General features: G+C 33.4%; 1 protein-coding gene across 3 annotated transcripts in view; it reads right to left on the bottom strand.

The window, feature by feature from the left end:
- Positions 1-26293, bottom strand: part of FAM185A (family with sequence similarity 185 member A) — a 78910-nt gene that overhangs the window by 8759 nt on the left and 43858 nt on the right. For 2 of the 3 annotated variants that reach the window (XM_031938693.1, XM_031938694.1), the window contains exons 7-9: positions 13741-13797; positions 13329-13424; positions 9861-9995 (exon numbers count right to left, since the gene is read on the bottom strand). In XM_031938693.1, coding sequence (XP_031794553.1) covers positions 9861-9995; positions 13329-13424; positions 13741-13797 — 288 coding nt within the window. The remainder of the gene's footprint in view (positions 1-9860; positions 9996-13328; positions 13425-13740; positions 13798-26293) is intronic. The other variant, XM_031938695.1, reaches the window with a different exon arrangement.

Here is a 26293-nt window from a genome sequence, read left to right as displayed (position 1 = left end):
AAAACCTGAAAATGAAACTCCCAAAAATATTATGGCCAAAATTCAGAGCAACTAAGTCATGAAAAAATAAATACTGCAAGATAGAAAGAAAGAAAGAGTTCAAGTCCTAAGAAAGCACAGTAAGAATTATATGTCATTTAGCAACTATCTTTTAAAGGAGAAGTTAAAGACAGGGTGGGGAAAAAAAGGAGGAAATGTATGTGAATTAGATGAGGAGAAATATGTAGTTAGCAATTGAATAGTACTCAGGAAAGTCTGTATGTCTTTAATTGCTTAAATCAATAAAATAGGGAAGGAGCAATTCAACGAATTGGCAGGCAATTTAAAAAACAAACCATAAAATACTAACAATTTTTAAAAACCTTAAGCAAAGGCAAAATCCTAAAAATCTCCAAAGGAAAGATTAATAGAATGGGAGAAAAAAATCAGCTGAAGTAAGAAATGAAACTAGAAACTATAGAAACAAACAATAAAATAGGTAAGCTATATTTAAAAAAAAAAATTTATCAGTATTTTTAAATTCTGTTAAAAATAACAGGTGAATTCACAACCAATGAAGAAATAAAAACATCTATTTCATTAATCCATAGGCCAAGAAAAATGTCAATCTAAATAAAAATGGATAATATAAACATAAATTGCCCAGCTTAACAAAATAGGAATCTAATCTTATAAAAAGAAATTGAACAAGTAATAAATGAACTTCCAAAGAAAAAATCTCTAGGACTAGATAGATTTATAAACAAATTCTTCCAAACATTTAAAAGATCAATAAATTACACAATGATATCAACTATTTGGGGAAAAAACACAAAAGGAAAATTAAAAAGTTCTGTCAATTCTGTGATACCTATAGTTTTCAAGACCTTATTTGTAAGTGTGTGTATATGTGTGTGTGTGTGTATATATATATATATATATATATGTAAAATGAATAAGTATACAAAAATTTTAAAATATCAAGTAGACTATATAACATATCACAAAAGTACATCATCACAGTCTGAGTTTATACTAGGAAAGTGGAGCTGGTTTAGTTTTAGAAAAAAATATAGATATGTCAAACAAATGCAGAAAAAAATTTTGAGAAGATACAATACATTTCCTAAAACAAACACTACAAGGAATAGAAATAAAGGGAGCTTGGAAAATTTTAATTGCTCATTGTGTAGGCCATATAGAATAAAAATGATAATGCTACCTAAAATAACTTAGTTCATGCTATGCCAAAAGATTACTATATAGAAAGCTTAAAAAACAACCATCAGAAAACAAAGGTAAGAAATATCAAGGTAAATTTTTAAAATGGGAAGGGAGCCTTTCATGGCCAGATCCTAAATTATACTACTGGGCCAGAATCATTAAAACAATTTGGTGCTAGATAAGAAATAAGTTGATTGATGAAACATGTTACATAGACAATATACAGAAGCAAACAGCACAGCAGGCCAGATGCCAGCTAATAGAACAAGAAAACTTCCTATTCCATAAAATCTATCGGGAAAACTGGAAAGCAGTTTGGCATAAACTAGGTATAGACATTTCACATCACATACTAAGATGTTTTCCAAATAAGCACATGATTTAGACATAGGGTGATATCATATGGAAATTAAGAGGAAGAGGCAGCTAGATAGCACAGTGAATAGAGCACCAGCCCTGAAGTCAGGAAGACTTGAGTTCAAATTCAGCCTCAGACACTTAATACTTCCTAGCTGCGTGACCCTGGGCAAGTCACTTAACCCCAATTGCCTCGCAAAAAAAAAAAAAAAAAAACCAAAACAAAATTAGAAATTAAAGGAGCATGGAAGAAATAAGAAATAGGTTCACAGGAGGTAAAAAGGATAGTTTTGACTACAAAAAATTAAAAAGTTTTGCACAAACAAAATCAATGTGGCTAAAATTAGAAGAGTTTTGGGAAGAAATTTCTGCAGCAAATTTCTCTGATAAAGGCTTCGCTTCTAAGATATATAGGAAATTGAGTTTCAAATTTATAAGAGCCATTTTCAAATGGATACATGACAAAAATATTAGGCAGTTTTCAGAAGAAAAAATTTAAGCTATCAAGACATGACAAAATCTAAATTACTATTATTTCTCTAAAAAAATGCAAATTTAAACAAATTCAAAGTAGCACTTTATATCCATTAGATTGACAAAGTTGATTAAATTTTTTTAAAAAAAGGAAAATAATAAGTGCTGAAAGGGCTGTGGGAAAAAGAGGTAGTGTAATATACTTTTGTGGAGCTGTGCATTTCTCCAGCCATTCTGAAAAGCAATATGGAATTATATATGCCCTACTGAATTATGCATATGTCAAATAATACCACTTCTATCTTCATACCCCAAAGAAAGCAAAGAAAAAGGAAAAAATACCTATGTGAACAAAAATATTTATAATAGCCCTTTTTGTGGTAGCAAAAAAAATTGTAAACTATTGGGTTGTCCATGAATTTAAAAACTTCTGAACAAGTTAGTGTATGTATGTATATAAATATATATGTATATATATTATATATATAAGTATATATTATATGTATCATATATAAATACATAATAGAATGCTACAGTGCCATAATAATAAAATAGATTTTATAGACCTTCACCTATTTTTAAACATAGTTTATATAGTATTGTAATTGTTTTTTAAATGTTTGATTCACTTGTAAATCCTTTTGGCCCTAAAGACTTTATCTTAGGAGTTCATTGATGTCTTGTTCAATTTCTTTTTCTAAAATGGGGTTAAGTATTTTATCTCCTGTTAATTTGAGCAATTTATATTTTTGTAAACATTCATCCATTTCATTTACATTGTTAGATTTAATGGCATACAGTTGGATAAAATAGCTACTAATTATTGCTTTAATTTCCTCTTCATTGATGGTAAGTTCACCCTTTTCATTTTTGATACTGATAATTTGATTAAATCAAATTAACTAAAGGTTTATCTATTTTGATTTTTCCCCATAAAACCAGCTCTTACTTTTATTTAGTAATTTAATAGCTTTCCTACTGACAATTTTATGAATCTCTTTTCTTTGATTTTTCAGAATTTCTAATCTGCTATTGAATTGGAAATTTTTAATTTTTTTTTCTAGCTTTTTTCAGTTTGCATGCCTTCATTGTTTCTCTTCTTTTACTGTTCCCCTTTTTTTATTCATGTGGGCATTTAGGGAGATAAAATTTCCTAAGAACTGCTTTGGCTATATCTCATAAGTTTTGATAAATTGCCTCATTATTGTTGTTCTTTGAGGAAATGATTGTTTCTATGATTTGCTGTTTGACCCATTCATTCTTCAGGATTAGATCATTTAGTTCCCAATTAGTTTTTAATTTATATTTCCATGGCCCTTTTATTACATGTGATTTTTATTACATCATGATCTGAAAAGAATGCTTTCAATATTTTTGCCTTTTTGCATTTGATTATGAGGTTTTCATGCCTTAATACATAATCAATTTTTTGTACTATCTACCAATGAGAAAAACACATTCTTTTCTATACCCATTCAATTTTCCCCAGAGGTCTATTATATTTAATTTTTCTAAAATTCTATATATTTCCTTAATTTTTTCTTAATTTATTTTGTGCTTAGATTTATCTAGTTTTGAGAGGGGGTGATTGAGGTCCCTTCCCCATTAATATAGTTTTGCTGTCTATTTCTTCCTGTAAACTCACTTAACTTGTCAAGAATTTGGATGCTTTATCACTTGAATATATGGTTAGTATTGAGATTACTTCATTGTTTTTTAGCAAGATGTAGTTTTCTTCCTTAACTCTTTTAACTAGATCTAGTTTTATTTTTGCTTTTGTCTGAGATCATTGTTGCTACCTCCGCTTTTTTTCTTTAAAGTTGAATAATAATATATTCTGCTTCACCTTTTTACCTTTACTCCTTGTGTATCTCTCTGTTTCAAATGTGTTTCTTGTAAATAACATATTTTAGGATTCTGTTTTTTAATCCACCCTGCAATCTGCTTCTCTTATGGGAGAGAGTTCATCCCATTCAGAGTTAATGTATTTTCCCTCCATCCTATTTTTTCTTATCTATACTTTTTTTCTCTCCTTTCACCATTCAACCTTATTAGTATTTTTGTTCTAATCACTCCCATCCTTAGTTTGCCTTCCATTCTATCAGCCCCTCAGCCCCTCTCCCTGATCTTTCCTTTCTCCTACTTCCCTACAGAGTAAGATAAATTTCAATAACCAACTGAGTATGTGTTATTTCCTCTCTGAGCCAAATCTAATGAATTTAAGGTTCAAATGATGCTTACCTCCCCTTTTCTCTTTCCCTATACTGTAATAGATCTTTCATACCTCTTCATGTGATGTAATGTACTCTATTTTTTCCCCTCTTCTCATACTACAATTCTATTTTTTACTCCTTAACTTTTTTATATAATCATATCAAAATCAACTTATACTCACATCCTCTGTCTATGTATACTCCTTTTCCCTACAGGGAGAGTTTTCTATGACAAATTATAAATCTAATCCATTTGTGTCCTATTCCAGCCTAAAAAAATAATAGGCTGGGGAATTCCCAACTTAGTGGTTTTTGTTTGTTTCAAAAAGATTTTTGTCTATTTTATGTGTCCAAGTTGGCTAAAATGAAAGGACCCCAGTGGTGCTGGCTTCTTACTTTGTGCCCCACTGGCTAGAGAAAAAAGCAAACACATAGCATTTCTAAGCAAGCAAACGAGGAACTTTGAAGATAGACTTCACTCCCCAGGCATTGCTGGTATTGCCATGGAGCTTCATTCAGTGCAATAGAGTTGCATGTAGGAGTAGATAGATGGGCCTTGAACCCATTGTTCAATGGAATGATTTTCTTACCAGAAAGTTTTCAGTTTGATTATTCTATTTCTTCCCCAAATTTTTGGTCTGCACCTCAACTGCTAACAAATTATCTGTGGTCTTTCAGCCACGTAGCTTTGTACCAGGGATTCCAGAAGATGAATTCTTAGCCTGAGAGTTATAACTCAGATATCATTTTCTTAAGTCTAAAAAGACATACTATGCTTTTATAGATTAGAGAATGGATTACTAGGGAAAACAAACACCAAACAAGGTAGAAAGCAAGAAATAAAATAACATTACAGGGCAGACACAGAAAAATCCCTTTGGAAAGTTTGAAAAAATTGGTCCCATTTAGGGACCAAATCTTACTGGCATGATTTCTCATAGGAATTATCAAGAACAAATCATGCTACAGATGCAATCCAGACTTCATGATATGGTTATTTCTGTCCTTTTCATTACAGGCACTGTGCAGGGGGCCCAGCTGACCTTGGTTACAATTACAACTTAGTTACAATTTGAGCTACTCAGTATTTCCAAAATAGAGATTTGGCCTAGAAATATCCATAGAGTAAAACAATCTGTCTTACTTTGCTGTCATATGATTCAAAGCCACTTGATCTGTGAAGCATGATGCCTTTTAGACAGTGAACAGTTTTCAGACCAAAATATAAAATGAAACATGGAAATCTCTTCTTAACCCAAACGTCAAAGCTACCCATCAACTGGCTCCCATAGCTTTTATCAGATATTAAGTGAAAAAAAGTCTATTAGTTGAAATTGTACGAATACTATGAAAATGATGATTTCTGTTTTTCTAGAGATAAGCCACAAAACCAAATATATTTGGGACCTGGGAAGTGGAAAGACTAGTTTATTATCAGAAGAACATTGCAGATATCAACTATATTTACTATAGGAAGGAATCAACTTTATATTTGGATCCTTTCTATGACTCCTGTTTTGGGTTAGGACATATAGGCTTCCTGGGAGGCTTAATATCACCATAAACATAAAAATAGGTTAATAGCAATGACTATTATGAAAGCTAATGGATATGAGCCCTTAAAATTACAAATAAGGCTAAGTATAAAGATAAGACTAAAAGTCTACAGGTTTTCCATTTGAGTAAGAAGTATGAATTCGTTCATTTCTTCAACTGATTTAACAAATATTTTTCTATTTAGAATTAAGTTCCTTCTTTGAACTTTGAAGATATTTATAATGTAGCAGAAAAGGAAAATATGTAAACATAAAAAACCATAATTTATTATGTGATACTATAAGGCAGACACAAATAACTTGCTTCAGAAATTTATAGAGGGAAAGATTATTCCTAACTGGAATGGTCAAAAAAGCCCATATGGAAACCTAGCCAAGATGGCAGGAGGAAGAAACAGTATAGAATAGCTGCCCCTTGCAACTATATGCAAAGTCACAAAAAATGTGCCAGATCAAACACTATTTAGGAAATCTAAGAAAAAAAAAGATCAATAGGTCATTTTCCCAGACTGTTGGCACTGTAAGAGAGATCTGTGGACATTGGTGACAGGGTCTACCTAAGAGGACTTTCAGCTGAGTCAACTGAATGAAGTCCTATGATTATGCACTAAGGCAAGAAGAGATCCCAAATCCAGCAGAGTCCTGATGCTAAGCAGGAACAAGTAGGAAGTGGCAACTCTGTCACATATCTCAAAGTTGGGTCACAGATACAGTACAGACTAAAAAGGGACCCCTACTGAGAACAGAGCATCAGGGAAATAAACTAGAACAACATGAGGCTGTGTACTGAGCAAGAGGAATAACAGAGGGAAAAACCTCTGTAAACAGACAAGAAGAAATGATTTAAGTACTAAGGAACTAAAGTAGCAGCAAACACAATTAAACAAGTACTGCTATAAGAGAGTAAAGATCTTAGAATCCACTCTTCCAGATGGAAAAAGATATAGATTCACAACCAAGAATATCTTACCAAGCAAACTTGAGTATAATCTTATATAAACTGACCATGAAATTGAGAAACTGAGTATTCCTTATGAAAAGATGACAGCTAAAAAGAAACTGATTGCAAACAGAAAAATTTTAAAAGGTAAATGCAAGTGAGTAATAATAAGATACTAAATAAGAATGGAGTGTTTACATTTTTATATAGGGGGAAGAGGATATATGTGTCCCCTTAGAATCATATATCACTGGTGGTTAGAATGGGAATCAAATAAAATTGTGGGCCTGGGAGTGGCTCTGTGTTGTTGTCATGATCTTAATAGAACAAAGGAAAGTGTGGGAGAAAAGAATATCCTGTGTGATGCAGGGGTTAGGAGAAAGGAAAAGGAGAATTAAGTGTGGAAGAAATTATTTCACAGAATTGGGATGTACAAGGTAGAAGGCCATAAAAATAAGGAAGAAGGGCTGGAAAGCTGTAGACACTTGAAGCTGACTTCCACCGAGATGAACAAAGAAAAGAAAAACATACACTGAGTTGGGTAAGAAATTATCATTTGTTCTTTGTTTCAGAGGACCAATGACATCACATGGTGAAGTCTTGACTCGCACGTGAATTGGATTTAAGTGAAGCAGAGTTGCACAAAACCCGCAGCATTGCTTGCTCTTCCTGAGTCACCAAAGTCCAATGGCAAGACAAAATCCCATTTATTGACAAGAGCCTGGGATGTAGTGGGTAACTTCGGTACCTTCCACATCTGGCCAAGCTCTAAGCACTCCACCAGAGGCACAAGGCCTCTCTGAACCCCCAGACACAGCACGTAAGAGAGGAAAGGGTAGATAAAGTTGGAGAGGGATCTGTCTGAAACAAAACAAAACTAATCACAGAGAGTAGGTTGTCAAGAGAGAAGGCAGAACAGAAAATGATTGCATCAGCACTGATGCTGACACATTGTTTTGTTTCCCAACCCCTTTAAAAAAAAAAAAAAAGCAAAGAGAGAAGGAAAGACAGGAGAACAGAATGAAGGGAAATGTTAATTAGATGAACTCAAAAAACAGACAAGGACAGAAGAATTATTAGAAAGTAGAATCCAAAAATATGTTATTATAAGATACACAGTAGAAAATAAAGATTCATACTAATTTAAAATAAAGGGCTGGAGAAAATTTTATTATGCTTCAACTGACATTAAAAAAAAAAAAGCAAAGGCAGAAATCATGGTATCAGACAAAGCAACAGCAATAAACATAAACTAGAAATTGCTGAAAGATGCAACAAAAGTACTGAAGAGAGAGACAATGAATCAAGATTAACACTGAACATGTACAAATCAAATGGCATGGCTAAATAATCGAAAAAAATGTTGAGAAGTTACAGAGAGCAAAAAACAACAAAACTAATAAAGAGACAATCTTTTTAGATCTAGACAAATCAAAAAGAAATAAAGAAGAAATGGAACAGAATTTTAGAAAAATCTCTGATGGAAGGGGAAAAGGTGAAAATTCAATGAAACAGAAAACTTTAAAGCATTTTTGCTAAGAGCAGAATTGAAGATAAAATCTGATTTTCAAATATAGGACCCAAGAGAAACATTAAAAAGGGAAAGAGAAAACATAAAGAGATTCCATAAGGTTTACATCCCTACATGGGAAGATGACATTTATAACTCTTAAGAACTTTATCACTATTAGGACAGTTAAAAGGAGTATACATAGAGAGAATGTGTGGATATAAATTGACTCTAATGGGGCAATTAATTGAAAGCAATTTGGAAGAAACTAGGTATTGACCATCATATAGCTCATACAGAATCAAAATAAATGGGCATTATCTTACACCAGATACCAAGATAAGATCAAAACGAGCATGTGATTTACGCCCAAAAGGTCATAAATTAGAAGAGCAAAGAATAAAAAACATGCTACATATCTCCTTTCAGAGGAATGAATTCTGGATTCAGATTGAGACACATTTTTAAAATTTCTCATTCTAAGCCCTGAATTCATACCTCTGACAGGAAGTGTGTAGCATGTTTCTCAGTTTTGCCAAACTATGCATATTTGTTACAAGAAGTAAATATATCAGCTTTACAATTTCTTCTTTTTCAAAACCAACATATTGGATTATAAATATTTGTTGTTGGATTCAGTGTTCCTGAATTTCTAACCAAACTAAGAGAGTCTGCCTACTGAGGCTTTATTTGGATCATTGTAATTAGTTAACTATGTTATTATACAGAGGCAATGTACTGCATACTTGAATGAATCAAGAAGCCTTGGATTCAAATCCTGCCTATGACATATATTGCTTGTGTGATCATGAGTTAAGTACTTTAATGATATAAATAACAGATAAATTGTCAGTGAACATGAGAGGGAGTTTGTGTGTTGAAAAAAAAATCAAGTTCAAACTTTCTTGCTTTCCAAAAATAGACAAAATATTTTTTCTATGTCTTTTGATATATTTTCTATGTCTTTTTGATACATTAGAAGAATAGTTAAAGCCTAAACTTGATCGTCTTTAGAAAATATCTCCATATTTCTATTTGGGTATCTCATGGGTAAGAAGAGAGAGAGAGAGAGAGAGAGAGAGAGAGAGAGAGAGAGAGAGAGTGTGTGTGTGTGTGTGTGTACACTTTATTTTATGCCAGTGATGTTCTGTTAAAAGGTTAGAAGAAAATATTATTATCAACCAAAGGAGCCAAGACAAGAATATGAACTACTTATTTCTGTGCAATTGAATTTTTAGGATACAATTTACTACAGCAGTGATACAATGGTACAACCAAAAAATTATTCTATCCAATAGACCAGTTTTGAGTCTTGAGCGTTAGGCATGTATACTTAACTCCTTTTTTCAGATCTCTTCTAGGCCAGAAATTAATTCTGTCAATATAATCAAAAGAAATTCTTGCTACATAATGTTTTCTATGGGTTGCTTAAAAATCCCCCAAATAAAGTACTTGGATCACATTAAATGTAGCATTAGGAGAAGCAAGCACTGGAAACTAGGATGTCACGTAGGAGGAAATTAAAAGCCATAAAACTGTAGTCAAATGATATATTTTAGCACGGACAATGACAATTCATTAGGAAGGAAAAAATGTAACTTTCTTACCATTGATTATTATACCATTGTCTTTTGGAACTTCTGAAATTTCTTGTAAAGTGATTTCTGGATTCACATCAACTTTGCTCCCTGACAATTGCAAATGAGCTTTGAGAGAGGATGGGACTTTGATTGTAATAGAACCTGCAATGAATTAAAATACTAGGTTATCCACTGCAGTTAAAAAATAGAATGTCCAGACCACAGCCTTTTCTCTGTTCTGTTCATTTAACAATGGAATGCTTCCACTCCTACAGCATTTTCCCCCTCTATACCTTTCCCCTACACATTTCCACTGTATTCTGTTTTCCTTGTCCTCAGCTGGATAGAAAATAATCAAGGCAATCCCATGAGCACATGGTATCCACATTCACTTCAGGCAAATGAGTCATGAGGTCATTATGAGCTACTATTTTTTCTGTAAACAGCACTAGCCAGCTCACAGTCCCAGGAGAAGATGCACAGTCAGCAATTTACTTCATCTGCAGCTTGCAGTCAAGGGCAGCTATTATTTCCTCACTGATGTCAATTGTGTTTTATGAATCATCTGTTGGGGAAAATTCTGTAGTCTGCACAACCCCGAGGCTGGTTCCATGAACCCATACACTATAGGACTCATGGCTTTGAAGGATTCCAAATGTGGCTAAGATAAACAGCTTTCCATTATACCGATTCCATATACACAGTTGAAATTGTTTCTAGGATTCTAGACCTAGAGTTAGGGACCTTAAGGGCTTCCCAGTTCAATCTTATTTAACAAAATAAGAAACTGAGGCCCAGACAGGTGAAGTGAATTTTTCCATACCCACACAGACAGAAAAGTATCATATGTGTAATTTGAACTTGGGCCATGTGGCTTTAGAACCAGAAAAAAATCTTGATTTTATCACTCACAGTTTCGAAGATGTTATCAAGAGAAAAAATTTCCTCTTATACAAGAATTTTTTTTAATCTAAAGAAATCTCAAGAAAAAAATCTGACGATATAAGATACTTTAGAATAGTTTTATGTAAAAGGTTTCTTGTGTGAATAGCAAGAGATTATTATTCTTTTGGTGAGACTTCATTCAATTTTTTAAGTAGCTGAAGCAAAGGATGAAACCTTGTTTTCTGTATAACCATATAAACATTCACAGTCTTGCTGGAAGAAATCAGAACATTCTTTAGTTGGTTATAGAAGACTTTTCAAAATGTTTTTAACACAAGCTATACCATAAACTCATTAGTTTTTTCTATTTTAGTAGCTTTCTTATCTTCTTATCATATAGCAATCAACACATATAAGACATTTTTATAACAGAACTGGTCACTTCTTCAGGAACCAAGATGGTCAAGATGATATAAAGAGTTTATTTTGAAGATTAAGTTTTCAATTAATTTTTTTAAAAAGATTCTAATTGCACATTTTCCATATAGCCTGGTTAATATCAGTGTTAGTAACACTTAAGTAATTCCACATCTGGTTAAGAGAAAACTAAAAATATTCTTTATTCCTATCCTGAGAATGAGGTCTGCAAATCAATGACAACTGAAAATAACTGAACACAGAAATATACTTGGAAAGTTATTTTCATTCCTTTTTTCCTTTCAGAACCCTTTGTGTTTAGAAGTAATGACATTGGGTCCATTTAAAGCTTAAATAAGATAAATGAACTCATTTATGTATATAGTAAAAACAGAAGTATATAACCCACACCATTTGCAAAAAAAGTTATAATAAAATAATAGTCAAAGCTCAGATGTGAATACTAAACAGAACAAAATTCTTCCTACCTAAGGGAGATTTAGGCCCATGTTTAAAACAAAAAATTTAAGAAAATGGAAATTTTTTTTTCTAGAATTTTTCCCCCCAAAAATAAAAAGCCAAAAGCAAAATAAAACACACAGAACTTCCATCTCTAAATATGCCTGCATCCTTAAGTGGCTCAATGTTGGTCAATAACCATTCTCTTTTAGCAAGGACTTAAAGGCTTGGGGTGGCCATTATTGTCATATCCTTAACACATTAAAATTTTGTTCATAATTATTATCAACTTTTCAGGATTGAATTCAAATGGGGAGGGAATTCAAAATGTCATCTTGTGACTTTTTACAAAGTAAGAGGGAACACATAATTTTCACCTCATTTTTCCAAACAGGTTAAAGTAACTGGTGTTGCACCTTGGATAAGGCCATGACAGAATTCAAAAGGATTCTAGACATATTTAGTCATCATTACACTGCAAATTTCTTTATCATTTTCTGCTTTCCCCATCACAGATAATACTTCCATGTGGAATTAATTAACAGAAATGAAGACTGAAAATTTTGATCTCATTTATCTTTGTGCTTCTGCCAGTAACACAATCACAGTAGGAGAAAAGGCAGGATTGCAATCCTATTATGTTATGTCAGCAGGGAGATAAATGGAACAAAACCAAATAATGATTAAATTAAGATCTCAGTCAAAAGTCTGATCCAGGGCATGATCAACAGTTATTTTTTTTCACTTCATTCTAACAGAACAGGAAAACCAGTCTATTATGAGGAGCACTAGTCATTCTTACTTCTTCTTCTATTAAAAATGAGAGGTGGCATGAGGAAGATACTTTGTAGTTAGAAGTAGCAAATCTGGTTTTAAGTTCTGACCCTCTCTGAAGTGTGACCATGGAGATATCTTCATTGTTCCCTCATTTATGAAACTGAGATGCTAATACTTACATCACCTAATTCATAGGACTAAGAGAAATATCAACCACAATGTACACTATAAATATGAACCACTATTTTTACTTTAATTCTGTTAAACAAGGAGAAATGAGATTCTGCCTCTAAGTCTATATTGGTTTCTACTATATTCTACTATTACTACATCTAGTAATAAAACCTTGTTTTCATTACATAATAAGAGCTACTTCAACAAACCAAAGGACTCCTATACAGCATGTCACCTCACCGATGTACCACCATGGAGGGGGGGGCGGGGGGAGCAGAACTCAACTGAATTCATGAAAACAATGATACTTTTGATGAGATTACATTGGCTTATTTTTCTTAGAAATTAAATTTTAGAATATTCATAAATGCTATTTCAAAAGACCAACCCCAGGAGATCACCAAAAAGTTCTCATGATAATTTATACTTCATGAATCATAAGCTAGAGTAATGTATTTCCCAAAATATTTAGTCTCTAGTGTAAATTCTAAAAAATATGTTGGATGTATTTTGTTATCCTTCAAAGTCCTACATACTATACACTAGGAAAGTTCAAAATTGGAAAAAAAAATCCACAAGAATGATTATCTACTGAAGCAAGACATCTGAAACATTTTTATTTGTGGTAGCAAACTGGGACTGAAGAATGGAAGGAAAGATAAATGGTTTTCATGAAATAGTCCCCAAATCTAAATGCCTGATACCTTGAATGCTGTATACACACACACACCCACTCACACACTATACACTTTACGTCACAAGAAACCATTTCAATTTGCTAACCTTTATGGGATTTCAAGTCCACATTCCCCATTTGGCTGACATAAACATCTACAGCACCCTGATGTGTTGAAGCTTTTAGGTAACCATTTAATGAATCTGGAAAAAAAAAAGATTACAAGAATGAAGTGATGTACTAGTGATATCATTTTTTGTTAGTATAAGATTTTTAAATCTGAAGTGAAGGATACTTTAGGAACAAAAAAAAGAAGTTACATTCTTAGGCTCATTCTAGAAGACACTGAACATTATTTCCTTACCTTTTAAAATGTAAACTTTTTCACCATAATTACTTTTATTAGATTCCTAGAAAACTAGTATGCATCAAGATGACTTAATCACCATATTTACTTGGGATAGTACCCCCACTAAGTTTTGAAGTAGTTGGCAAATCAGTCAATAAATATTTAAGTACCTACTATGTGCCAGGAATTCTGGGAAGCATTGAAGGCCAAAGATAGTCCATCCCAATCTAATGGGAGAGAACACAAACATCTATGTACAAAAAGGTCATAATACAGGGTTAACAGGAAATAATCAAAAGGGGGTGTGGGGTGTGGGAGGTGAGAAAAGGCTTCTTATAGAAAGTAGAATTTAAGCTAGGACTTGAAGGAAGCCAGAGAAGCCAGGAGGCAGGGATGAAGGAGAGCATTCCAGTGGAATGGGAAGTCCAGTGAAAATACCCTGAATGGTCTTGTTGAAGGAAATGCAAGCAGGCCCAGTGGATTGAAGAGTACATGAGACAGTATACCCAGGTAAGACTGGAAAGTTTTGGGGAAGAGAGTGACTAGGTTATAAAGGGCTTCAAATGCCAGATAATTTTGTTTTTGACCCTAGAAGTAAACATGAAGCCAATGGAATTTATTGATCAAGCCCAAGTAGAATCTGGAATCTAAATCTAAAACCTTTACTTCAGTAATTTTTAATGGCTCCTAAAAGAGGTGGAAGAGGAAATGAAATCCAAAAAAGATAAAAGAATTGTAAAAGCAATTAAAAGTAATGTTCAAAGTTAGGATAGGGAATTTTCATAGTTTTGGTGCGGGAAGAAAATTAGTAGCTACAAAAACCTAGTTTGCTAGCTGAATACCTCCACAGAATAGCCTTACAACTTTAATTCAAGGGACATATAAGTAGGACAAAAACATGAAGAAAAGAGTATGTACTAATATAATTTCCTTCTGCATAACCAATGGCAAGAAACAACTGCCCTTATTTAACTCTTTGTAGAGAAAGGCAATGAAACATTTTCCTGGATATTCTCAAAATGTGATGGAAAAGGAGTCTATGTAAAAAACTGAGGAAATATAATAAGTTTCACAAATTCAGAAGATTTCTATTCCACAGCAAAGCTATAATTATAACTTCTCAAATAATCTAAAGTGACAGACTAGACTCCTTCCAGAAGGAACAAAAATGACAACTTATTTCCTATACACAGTTGGAAAATTTGCATTTTTTATCACTCGGATATTATGTATTCACTCATGACCAATGCAGACTGGAAATATGCCTTTCATGTGAATAAACTTATTTGTTGCTTCTATGCTGTGATTCAGAACTAATTTTGAGAGGTTAAGCTTTTAGAGACAGGAGATGATACTACATGTCACAAGATACCTAACTAGTTTTTAGAAATTTCTCTAATATTCCTGAAAAAGCTTAGTCAGTTAAAATGTAAAAGTGAACAGTCAAAAAGCATGCTTATGATTTCAGTCAGCAAGCTTAAAGAAGTGTGATTTTTCACTTATTTTGAGAGAAAAGGAAAAACAAGATGTCAGTCTCACTTTTCATTTCTTTTTTCTCCTTAATAAACACTAGATTTTACTATCTGAATAGTTGTGTTGAAATAAAGGCCCCGCCTTTATTTCAGATTTACTTATGCAGAAAAAAAAACACACACAACCAAGGACATCTAGCAAAAACGTATTTTCTTTCATAAAGCTGATTTCTCAAGAATCAAAGTAAAAATTTCATTTTATGATGCTGCATTGAAGTAGCTAAGAAAGAAGAAATGGTTCTGGTCAGAAATATTCTACCATAAACACTGGCTCACAAAATACAGAAAAATTCCATGGGTCTCAAAAGCAGCCTACAGAGGAAATATGCATTAGAAGGTGATTAACACAAAGTAAACAGGAATCCTTTGTCCAGACAGTGGTTGTAACAAGCAGGATACCACAGAGAGCTTTTTGTCATTAGAATATTGGCAACAACTTTATATGTCTGACAGATACAATAAAATTATGAGTGGGGAAAATATAGAGTAGGTAAAAACCACAAAGATGAATTTAGAAATATAATAATGATATAACACTGGGAACATAAACTTGGTTAATAGCAGAGAGAAAAATAAAGGTGAAGATGAAGATCTAGGGGAGGAATGGGCTACAAATTCAAGTTATTGTACTAGAGTTATTAAGGCATGTAGGAGGAGCAATAGTCTGTTGCCCCTAGGACTTTGTGTGATCTGCCTCATCTTAAATCCAATTCACGCACAAGTCATGACATCACCCATGATGTCACTGGTCCTCTCTGAAAACGACAGATGAATGACAACCCCAGTTCTCTGCCAAGAGCTTGCCTTCTACCACAGAAAGGAGCAAATGCAGAGTAAACACATCAGTGATAAATAGCTGTCAGAACTGTCTACTGATCCTTTCTTCCCGGGGACTAAGCAAAATGAGGCAATTCTAAATAATAAATTCTGTAATAGAACTGTTTTTGTGTCTGTTCCTATTTAAACATACAACATATGTTCTAACCTCCTGGCACTGACCAGTAAATACTCTTGATATCTAACATTAGATATCGCTATACTCTTTCCTTTGCAATCCTCTTCTAAACATTTGCAATGGGAATTCCAATCACATTCAACTGTTCTCTCCAGTTTTAATGTCAGATTTACCAAATCTAATTTCTTCATTTTCATACTTCTTGACCTTTGTAATCTAAAATATCTGATTGTGCTCTCCTTCTGGACACTCCCTTTACTGGATTTTCACAATATTTCTCTCATAGTTCTCCTATTTGGCTGTTCCTTTTCAATACCTCCTTTCTTGGTTCTTCAGCTATGACATACCCACTAATCAAAGTGTACCTCCCAAGGCTATGGACTGGGTCATCTTCTCTTATCCTTCTATACTGTCACCTGCTGACTGTATAGCTCCAATTCAATTATCATCTCTGTGCAGATGGCTTAGCACCAATGGTACCCAATGTAAGTAAGGAAATGGTAAATAAATAAAATTTTAAGTAGTTGCTTTCTGATGCATTTAAGTCACCTAGCCCATATAAACGCTACCACTGGATTCTGATTTGATTGTTAAGCCACTATCAGTGACTGAATAATCATGGAAAAGAGGAAAAGTTTTAGATTGGAAGAAGTCAAATGTTTCAGAAAAAGAAAAGAGAGTATAAGTCATAAGACAGTGAGATTTATTTTGGTTCCTAGAAATAGCCAAGAATATATTTTTAAAGAAATACCTGGTGATAGGACTTTGTTCCTTTCAACAACAGTTGGCAAATAACAAGCAAGGAAAGTAGGGATTACAAAGAGGCAAAATGGATTCATCAAATAGGTCACACCAGCCTAAACTTATTTCCTTGAAAAGTATTTTTTTAAAAAATTATTCAAGTAGCAGATAAATAGAATGCTGTGAATATATTTTACTTATATTACAACAAATTTTTTATAAAATATCTTTTCATCATCTCAGAGATTCTTTTCTCATCATTTATCATTCTATTTTGTTCTAATAATCTCACAGATATGGATTACACAAAAACATAGTTGGATTCAAAACTGGTTAAATAGTTAAGATTTTATAAATGTTCATTGCCAACATGGCAGGATGTCTCCAGTTGAATATTCCCCAGGGACCTAGGCTTGGCCCTGTAACACTTACTATTTTTAATCAATGATCTGAATAAAGGCATATCACATTTTCAGATGACAAAGTTGGGAGCAACAACAGAAGATTTAAAAAGTTAAAAAAAAAAAAAAACCAAAAAATCTTGGTAGACTAGAGAATTGGGCTCGATCTAACAAGATGAAATCAACAGAAATTCATATTTGGATAAAAAAAAAAAAAAAACCCGTCCTAGTTTTAGGATAAGAGAGGTATGGAAAGACAACAAATGCTTAGACAAAAAGTCTGTTAAGTTGTAGTGATTAAAAAGCTAATGTCATCTCGGGTTACACTAAGAAAGGATACTGCAATAGTATGGCAGAAATATAGACTAATATCCACAGTCTATACCAAGATAAGGTTGAAATGGGTCATGATTTAGACAAAGGATAATACTCTAAGTAAATTACAAGAGCAAGGGATAGTTTATCAGATCTTTGGAGAAGGGAGGAATTTATGACTATACAAGAATTATTATTATTATGAAATGCAAAATGGATAATTTTGATGACATTAAAAATTTTGCACAAACAAAACCAATGCAGCCAAGATTAACAGGGAAGCAGAAAGCTGAGAAAGAATTTTTACAATGTTTCTGATAAATGTCTCATTTCTACAATATATAGAGAACTGAATCAAATTTATAAGAATACAAGTCATTTCTCAATTGATAAATGATCAAAAGGATATGAACTAGTTAATTTTCAGATGAAGAGATTAAAGCCATTTATAGTCATGAAAAATGTTATAACTCACTATTGATTAGAGAAATGGAAATTAAAAGAATTCTGAAATACCACTGCACACTTATCAGATTGGCTGGATGACAGAAAAAGATAATGCTAAATGTTGGAGGGGATGTGAGTAAACTGGGACACTAATGCATTATTGGTGGAGTTGTGAAATGATCCAAGCATTCTGTAGAGCAATTTGGAACTAGAATCAAAGGGCTATAAAACTGTGCATACCCTTTGACCTGGCAGTGTCTATACTAGATATGTATCCAAGGAAATCATGGAAGGAAAAAGACCCACATGAGCAAAAATGTTTATTATAGTAGTTCTTTTTGTGGTGACAAATTAGAAATTGAGTAGATGCTCATCGACTGGAAAATGGCTGAATAAATTGTGGTACATCAATGTAATAGAATATTATTGTTCTATAAGAAATGAGGCTGATTTCAGAAAAGCCTGGGAAGACTTAAATAAACTGAGGCTGAATGAAATGACTAGAATCAAGAGAACATCATTACATAGTAACAGCAAGATTGTGTGATGATTAAATATGATAAATTTAGCTCTTTTCAGCAATATGGTGATTCAAGACAATTCCAAGAGACGTTGGATGGAAAATGCCATCCATATCCAGAAATAGAACTATAGAGATCAAATAAGGATTGAAGCATATTATTTTTGCCATTTTTTTTGCTTGGTTTGCTTTTTCTTTCACATGTTTTTCCCTCTTTTGTTCTGATTTTTCTTTTACAACATGACAAATATGAAAGTATGTTTAAAATGATAGTACATATATTGCTGTGGGCCTGTGGTATAAGACTTGTTTTGTTTGACTCCAAACAATAGATCTGGGAGAAATTAGCAGAAGATGCAAAGAGGCAAATTTAAACGTAGTCAGAAAAAATTTCCTGACAATTAAGAGTCATCCCAAAGTAGAACAGGCTTCCTAGAGAAATGACATATTCTCCTCTCCATAAAAGTCTTCAGGCAAAAGTTGGACAATTACTAATCAAGAATAGCATAGTGAAGAGTCTTTTCTGTATGTATGTGTTTGAATAGATGGTTCTTGAAAGATACAACTCTTGAATCGGTATTGTGATTCCCAATGTATACTTGTCTTTGGTGCATTATGGAGGTGGTATCCTGTAGTACTTTAATTTCAAATGTCCAGAAGAGAACCCTTTCCTTCTTTCCCCCCAAGCCTTTAAAACTTCTCCATTACTGTCATGGGCACTGTAGGTGACATGCTCATTCACCCCATATATCAGATTTATTGGCAAATGTTACTTCTATGTTTACAACATGTATATGTTGCATATGTCCCCTTCTTTCCATTTATATAACTGCTATCTGGCTCTCATTACCTCTTGCCTGGACTACACAATAGTCTTCTCATTGGTCTCTCTGCCTCAAGTCTTTACATACTATACTATATACTTCATTCAAGTGACAAAGTGATTTTTCCTAAAGCAGAGATATGCCCTTTTCATTCCCTTACTCAATAAACTCTAGTGACTCCTTATCACCTCCAAGAGCAAACATTTGTACCTATGTTTGGCAGTTAAAGCTCTTACGTCAAATCTACAAGCATTTATTAAGCAGCTACTACATTCCAACTACAATGATCTGCCCTCACACTATCTTCCACCTTTATGTCTTTGTACTGCCTATTCCCTAGGACAGGAATACTCTCCCCCTCTTTCCTTACTTCTATCTCTGGATATTCTTGGCTTTCTTCATTAGATCAAATCCCATTTTCTGCTGAAAGTGCCTTTCCCCAGAGATAAATTTACTATCCAGTATACTGTCTCATTAGAATGGAGGTTTTGTTTTTCTTTGTATGTCTATTGATTAGCATAGTTCCTGGCACATAGTAAGCACTTAAATGTTTGTTGCTTATTGACTAACTTCACAGATAATATACGAAATTACAAACTTTTACAAGGGGAAAAACTATGTCTAATTCACCTCTAAATCCTCTCTGAATACAGTACAGTAAGGCGTAGTGCCTTACATGGAGAAGATATTCATTAAATAAGTGTTAAGTTGAATCTGGCCAGAATTTGGCTATTTCAAACACTGAGAAGACAGCTGTACTGGAAAGCACATTATAGAGATCAAAGAGAAATTAGGGTAGGAGGTGAGGGGAGATTGTATACAGATGTTAGCACCAGCTGCATTTACATGAAAGGGTAGTGACTACAGATGCTAAACTGATTACATATGGATTAGTAAGATATAATCTAATAATATTCACTAATTCATAGTCATTACAAATTAAAGAGAATGTTAGTAAGGCTATTTAGGCCATTTCCTTGATACCACAAAGGGACCACACCCAATGAGATGTCATATTATTTTTAGAGCTCTTCAGAGGAAACTGTTCTGTAACTTTTCTTGGGAGTTCATTTCAAAGTTTTATAACCATCACTATCAGGAAATACTTCTTTCTTGGCTATTTTTCTTTGGTTTCTATAACTCCTGTTCTTTGTATTCTTGCTCTTGAATTCTAACATAAATTATGATTTCTGGAAACCTCAGCAGCTCCATGGGCTTGAAACTGAGCATCAAGATTATAATTCACTAATCACAAGCAAATTCTGTGGAATAGTCAGCCATCCTCACTAACTGAAAACCACCTGTCACTCAAAGGGGAGGCACATCAGCCTAGCTGAATCAGTGAGACCTCCAAGGGAAAATAAGGGGGACAAATCAAACAATCACTACCCCCTGACCACCACTTTCCTTCAGTCTTTAATGGAAACAACTCAAGACTCTGCAACCAAAAGCCTTTGGAAGAGCAATGCCTGCAGCCCACTCTGGCTTTCATTGATTGGACAATAATAAGTCCTAGCCCAAAATTCATTTGGTCATTGTTTGGATGGATTTGGACGGCCCAGAAGTTTAAATAGCAATTGTTTCTGTTCTGGTCAAAAATGTATGTGTGTGTACAAAGTAGCTCATCTTTTAGCTCATTTTTTTTACCTAATCATAAATCATTGAATGGGTGTTACCTCAGGGCTGTCAAACACCTTAGCTTAAAAAGGACAAGGCCATCCATGGTCATCTCCTGTCATCTTGATCAGTTTTGCCCCTAGACTCAGATGACCCTGGAGGGTGGAGTGAATGAAGCTCATAAGCTCATGACTTTGCCCAGCTCTGCCTCACTTAAATCCAAACTCTTGCAAGTCAAGACATCACCTTCCTGATATCATTGGTCCTCTTCAACCATGAAGGACAAATAGCAACAACAAACCTCCAGCCTAGTGCCCTCAGACATTTTCTTGGGAAGCAAGTCCTGTGGAGATAAATCTGGCAATTAACTGTTCCTGCCTACAGTCACATTCACTGAAGACTTGGATAAGAAAATTCTTGTCCCCCAAGTCCTTGATACTGTCAAGTAGCACATCATCAAAAAAAAAAAAAAAAACCAGACACATTTATCAGTAGAAATAACTTTGAAAAAGAGGCACAGCCAATTGTTTTACTGCAGGGAACCTTTTGATATGACTTCCACCTGTAATATTTTATCTGTATTGTCTTTTATCTCACTCATTAGAAGGTAGATCTCTTGACAGCAAGGACTTATTTTTCCTTTGTATGTCCCCAGAACTTAATTGAATGCTTTGCAAAGAGTAAGCCTTTAATAAATGCTTCATTTATTCATGCATTCAATAACCATATCTAACCTGAAATTGAGATGTATCCCAAAGTTGATCTCCAATAAATCCTTCATGTTTAACAGAAAACAGAACCAATTAATCATAGAAATTAAAACATGACTCACTAGCTTTTCTAATGGCTTTCTGCTTAAGGCTGCTTTCTCTTATACTATTATCATTCAGATTAATGTTCTGATGCTGAAATCCTTCCAAATAGCCAATAAAAGTATTTTAGATTTAGTCAAAAAATATAGTATTGTTTTCCTCAAATAGAAAGTTTAATCTAAATCAATTTGAGGAAAGGCACTTACAAGTGACCTTTAAATACAGCTTTCCTAGTTGGGAAACTGATAAAGATATCATTTCTCAAATATATGGAGAGCTGAATCACATTTATAAGAATATAAATCATTCCCTAATGGATAAATAGTAAAAGGATATAAACAGGCCATTGTGAAATGAAAAAAATTAAAGCCATTTACAGTAAAATGCTATAACTATTGATTAGCGAAATGGAAATTAAAAGAACTTGGAAGTATCACCACACACTTATCAGATTGGCTAAGATGACAGGAAAAGACAATAATAAATGTTGGAGAGGATGTGGAAAAATTGGAACACATTCATTGTTGGTGGAATTGTGAACTGATCCAACCATTCTGGAGAGCAATTTGGAACTATGCCCAAAGGGCTATAAAACTAAGCATACCCTTTGATTCAGCAACACCACTACCAAGGTCTGTATCTCAAAAAGAGCCCATATACTCATATGGTCCATATGGGAAAGGACTCATATATTCAAAAATGTTTATACAGTTCTTTTTGTGATTGCAAAGAACTAGAAATTGATGAGATTTCTATCAAATAGAGAATGGTTTAACAAATTGTGGTATATGAATATAATGGAATATTTTTGTTCTCTAAGAAATGACAAGCTGGTGGATTTCCGAAAAATGTGGATTTACATGAACTGAAACCTGGAAAGACTGAACTGATGTCAAGTGAAATAAATAAAACCAGGAGAACATCATACACAGTAATAACAACATGGTGTGATGATCAACTCTGATAGACTTAGCTTTTTTCAGCAATACAATGATCTAAGAAAATTCCAAAAGAATCCTTGATAGAAAATGTCATCTATGTACCAAGAAATATGGAGTCTGAATGCAGATTGAAGAATACAATTTTTACTTTTTTTTCTCCTCATTGTTTTTCCCTTTTGTTGATTCTTTCACAACACAACTAATGTGGAGATATGTTTAACATGATTGTATATAGATATAGATATATACATATAATCTATGTTGCATTGCTTGCTCACTTGGAGAGGAGGGAAAAAAATTTGAAACTCAAAATCTTACAAAAATGAATGTTGAATATCATCATTACATGTAATTAGAAAAAAATAAAATATTATTAAATGCAAAAAGTGGATATTAAAAAGATTTTAAAATATATTTGGGACAATTTTTCCAATTCTTAAAAAAAATTAACATTAAGAATGAATAGAATTTCATACGCACTTCCTGAAGGCCATAAATAAAATCAATATTTTTCCTTGAGGGAAAACATAAACAGCATCTTTCCTTTACCAAGATGGATAAATTCACAGATTCATAGAACCTCAAGAATTGGAAGATACTGATGTCCTTTAGAATGATTTGAACCTCAAAAAGCATCCTGTCTAAAACCAGTGTTCATCTAATGTCTCCTTGAAAATCTCCAATCAAATAATCTACTACTCACTAATCCACAACTCAATTTGTTTGGTAGCAGTTGGGATTTTTCTTCATATGGAACCAAAAATATTTCTCTTTCCAAACTGCTCTCTAATTCCTCTTCTCACATTCCAATCATTCAGACATTTGAAGACTGGTTGGCATCACAAGTTTATCATAAAGGAGGGAAAAGGATCCACATGTGCAAAAACATTTTTAGCAAACATTTTGTTTTGTGATGGCAAAGAATTGGAAAATGAGGATGTCCATCAATTGGGGAATGGCTGAATAAGTTGTGGTATATGAAGGTAATGGAATAGTATTGTTCTATAAATAATGATGAACAAGCTGATTTTAGAAAAGCCTGGAAAGATTTACATGAACTGATGCTGAGTGAAAAAAGCAGAACCAGGAAGACATTGTACATAATAACAGCAAGATTGTGTGATGATCGGTTATGAAAGACTTGGTTCTTCTAGGGGATCATTGAGCTAAAGCTCAATTTGGGCCCAAAGTTTATTGGGCAAAAAATGCCATCTGTATTCAGAAAGAGAACTATGGAGATTGAATGCAGATCAAAGTTTCTTTCTTTCTTTCTGTTTTTTTTCTCTCTCTCTCCCCATCTCTCTCTCTCTCTTTCTCTCTCTCTCTCCCCATCTCTCTCCCTCTTTCTCAACCCCACTCCTTCCCTCTTCTCCTTCTCTCTTTCTCTTTCCCTCCCCCCCCTTTTCCTTTTCTGATTTTTCTCTCCCAACATAATTCATAGAAATGTGTATTTTAAAAAGTTAATAAAAGAAAGAAAAAGAAAAATCCACAGAAACTCCTGGGGGAAGAATATTTCTCATTTTTCTAACTACATATCTATGTGAGGCTGGATTTTCAACATATACTTCAACCAAAAAAAGTTATCACAACAGAATGAATACAAGATGAAGATAGGAAAATCCAGTTATCTCCTGTTAAATCAGACATTAAAGAAATTTGCAAAAATACCTAAATATCATTACTCTCACTTTATTTGCTTAAAATATAATTTTTTCATAAAAATGTTATTTATGTTAACTTGCAGTGGGTTTATTTTTATTTTTATATGAATAAACATTTTTAAATCACTCCAGTCTCTTTGTCAAGAAAACCCCAAATATGGTCATGAAGAGTTGAATCTTATTTTAAAATGACAATAAAATATTTTTTCATTTTGTCGGTTTTAATTTCTAATACAGCAAATGTTGACAAACATAACATATATAAATAACATATATAAACAAAAGATCTTTGGGGTTCTCAATAATTTTTAAAAGTATAAGGACATGAGAATAAGCATGTAAGAGTGCCCTGAGACCAAAAAGCTTGAAAAGCATTGATGTTAAATCATTCATAATTAAAATTTAATCAAAAAGAAATTCACTATCTACTTCCCTTCCAGATGACAAAGATCCCCAAAAAATTCTTTCTTGGGTCTGGTCATAAAACCAGGCTCAAATTATCTTAATTTTATTACCTACCTCATATCTTTCATATGAAAGACTTTTTTGGGGTTGAAATCTAAGTATACTGTTAAAAGCAGTTTCTTTAGCTACCACCCAGTATAGAAGACCTGTCAAAAGTATACATGCAAGTAATCTGGCACAGCAAATTCTTGACAAAGCCATTCTGATACAATACTCAATGGAAGCTAAATGAAGACCTAAATTCAAATCCAGTGTGAGACACTTTTTAGTTGTGTGAACTTCTGCAAGTCATTTAACTTTCTCTGTCAGTAATAAGGATATTTGAAAAAGCAAAAGGGTTAGAGCAACAATCCAAAACAATAATCTGCAAACCTAAACATAATCAACAATAAATAAGATAAACTTTCATTACAAATAAAGGCATCGATCTGACGTATTCTTGGGAAGAAAAAACCCCCAAGAATTCAATTTACCCGTTACTAGGAAAGATGTTTCCCCAGCCTGCTAATGTGGGGAGGAAATTAAGTAGCCAAGAAAGAAAAAAAGGAAAAATCAATGAAAACCTGTATGGGGCAGCAAAGACAATTAAATCAAAAAATTCAATGTGGATCAAAGTCATTTCCTAGGCCACACCAATAATTACAACTGATGAAACAGTACTACTCCTGGCTTTGAGAATATGAAATAAAGAATGCTCTCCTGCTCTCAGAAGTCTACCCCTTTGATCAACCCTTTCAATATTTTCTAATCAGTGGATTTCTTCACTATTGCTTATAAACATGTTCAAGTCTTCTTTATTCTTAAGGAAAAAAAAAAAAAACAACCAAAAACCCCTTTACATTCCCTTAAGCTACTATCCATATTTCTTGTCTCATACTCACACTTCAAAGCTTTGCAAATTTACCATCTCTTGATTAAAACTGAACTCTCCAAAATTATCTTTAAAAAAATTTGGGGAGGCAATAAGGGTTAAGTGATTGCCCATAGTCATACAGCTCGTAAGTGTCTGAGACCAGATTCTATATCATCCTCTAATTGCTAAACAGAATGTTTTCAGCCTTATTCTCCTTTCTCTCATTTTTCTATTAACTGTTGAATTCTAGTTTCCTGAACACTTTTTTCTGACCCACAGTTTTTGTACCAGTGTTCTTAATTTGTTGTCTAACTGATCTGGTCTTACTTTTTTCTTTTCTGCTGCTGAATAACCCTCCAGATCCAGCTCACTAACTGTGGATGTGTGTTGGAATCTTTACAAAGTGTTAAGACACTGGAGTTAATTTAATCTTAGAAAGAGTTATTTTGGGCCAGAACTTGAAACAAGGTACTAAGTAGAACTGACTGAACAATGCTTGTGTTCACACCTTTAGAGAGCTCATAAGCATCTAAGTACTCAATGGATTTCACATGTGTAGGGCTTAGTCCGAATTCACACCTTCCTTATGGCCAGAGAGCACTCTGGGAGATAACCCAGAATCCCTCTCCCTCCAGAAGG

The sequence above is a fragment of the Sarcophilus harrisii genome, chromosome 5, assembly GCF_902635505.1.
Source record: "Sarcophilus harrisii chromosome 5, mSarHar1.11, whole genome shotgun sequence".
NCBI lineage: Eukaryota > Metazoa > Chordata > Mammalia > Dasyuromorphia > Dasyuridae > Sarcophilus > Sarcophilus harrisii.
Note: the sequence above shows the minus strand (reverse complement) of the source record. Positions and strands in the feature narration are given on the sequence as shown.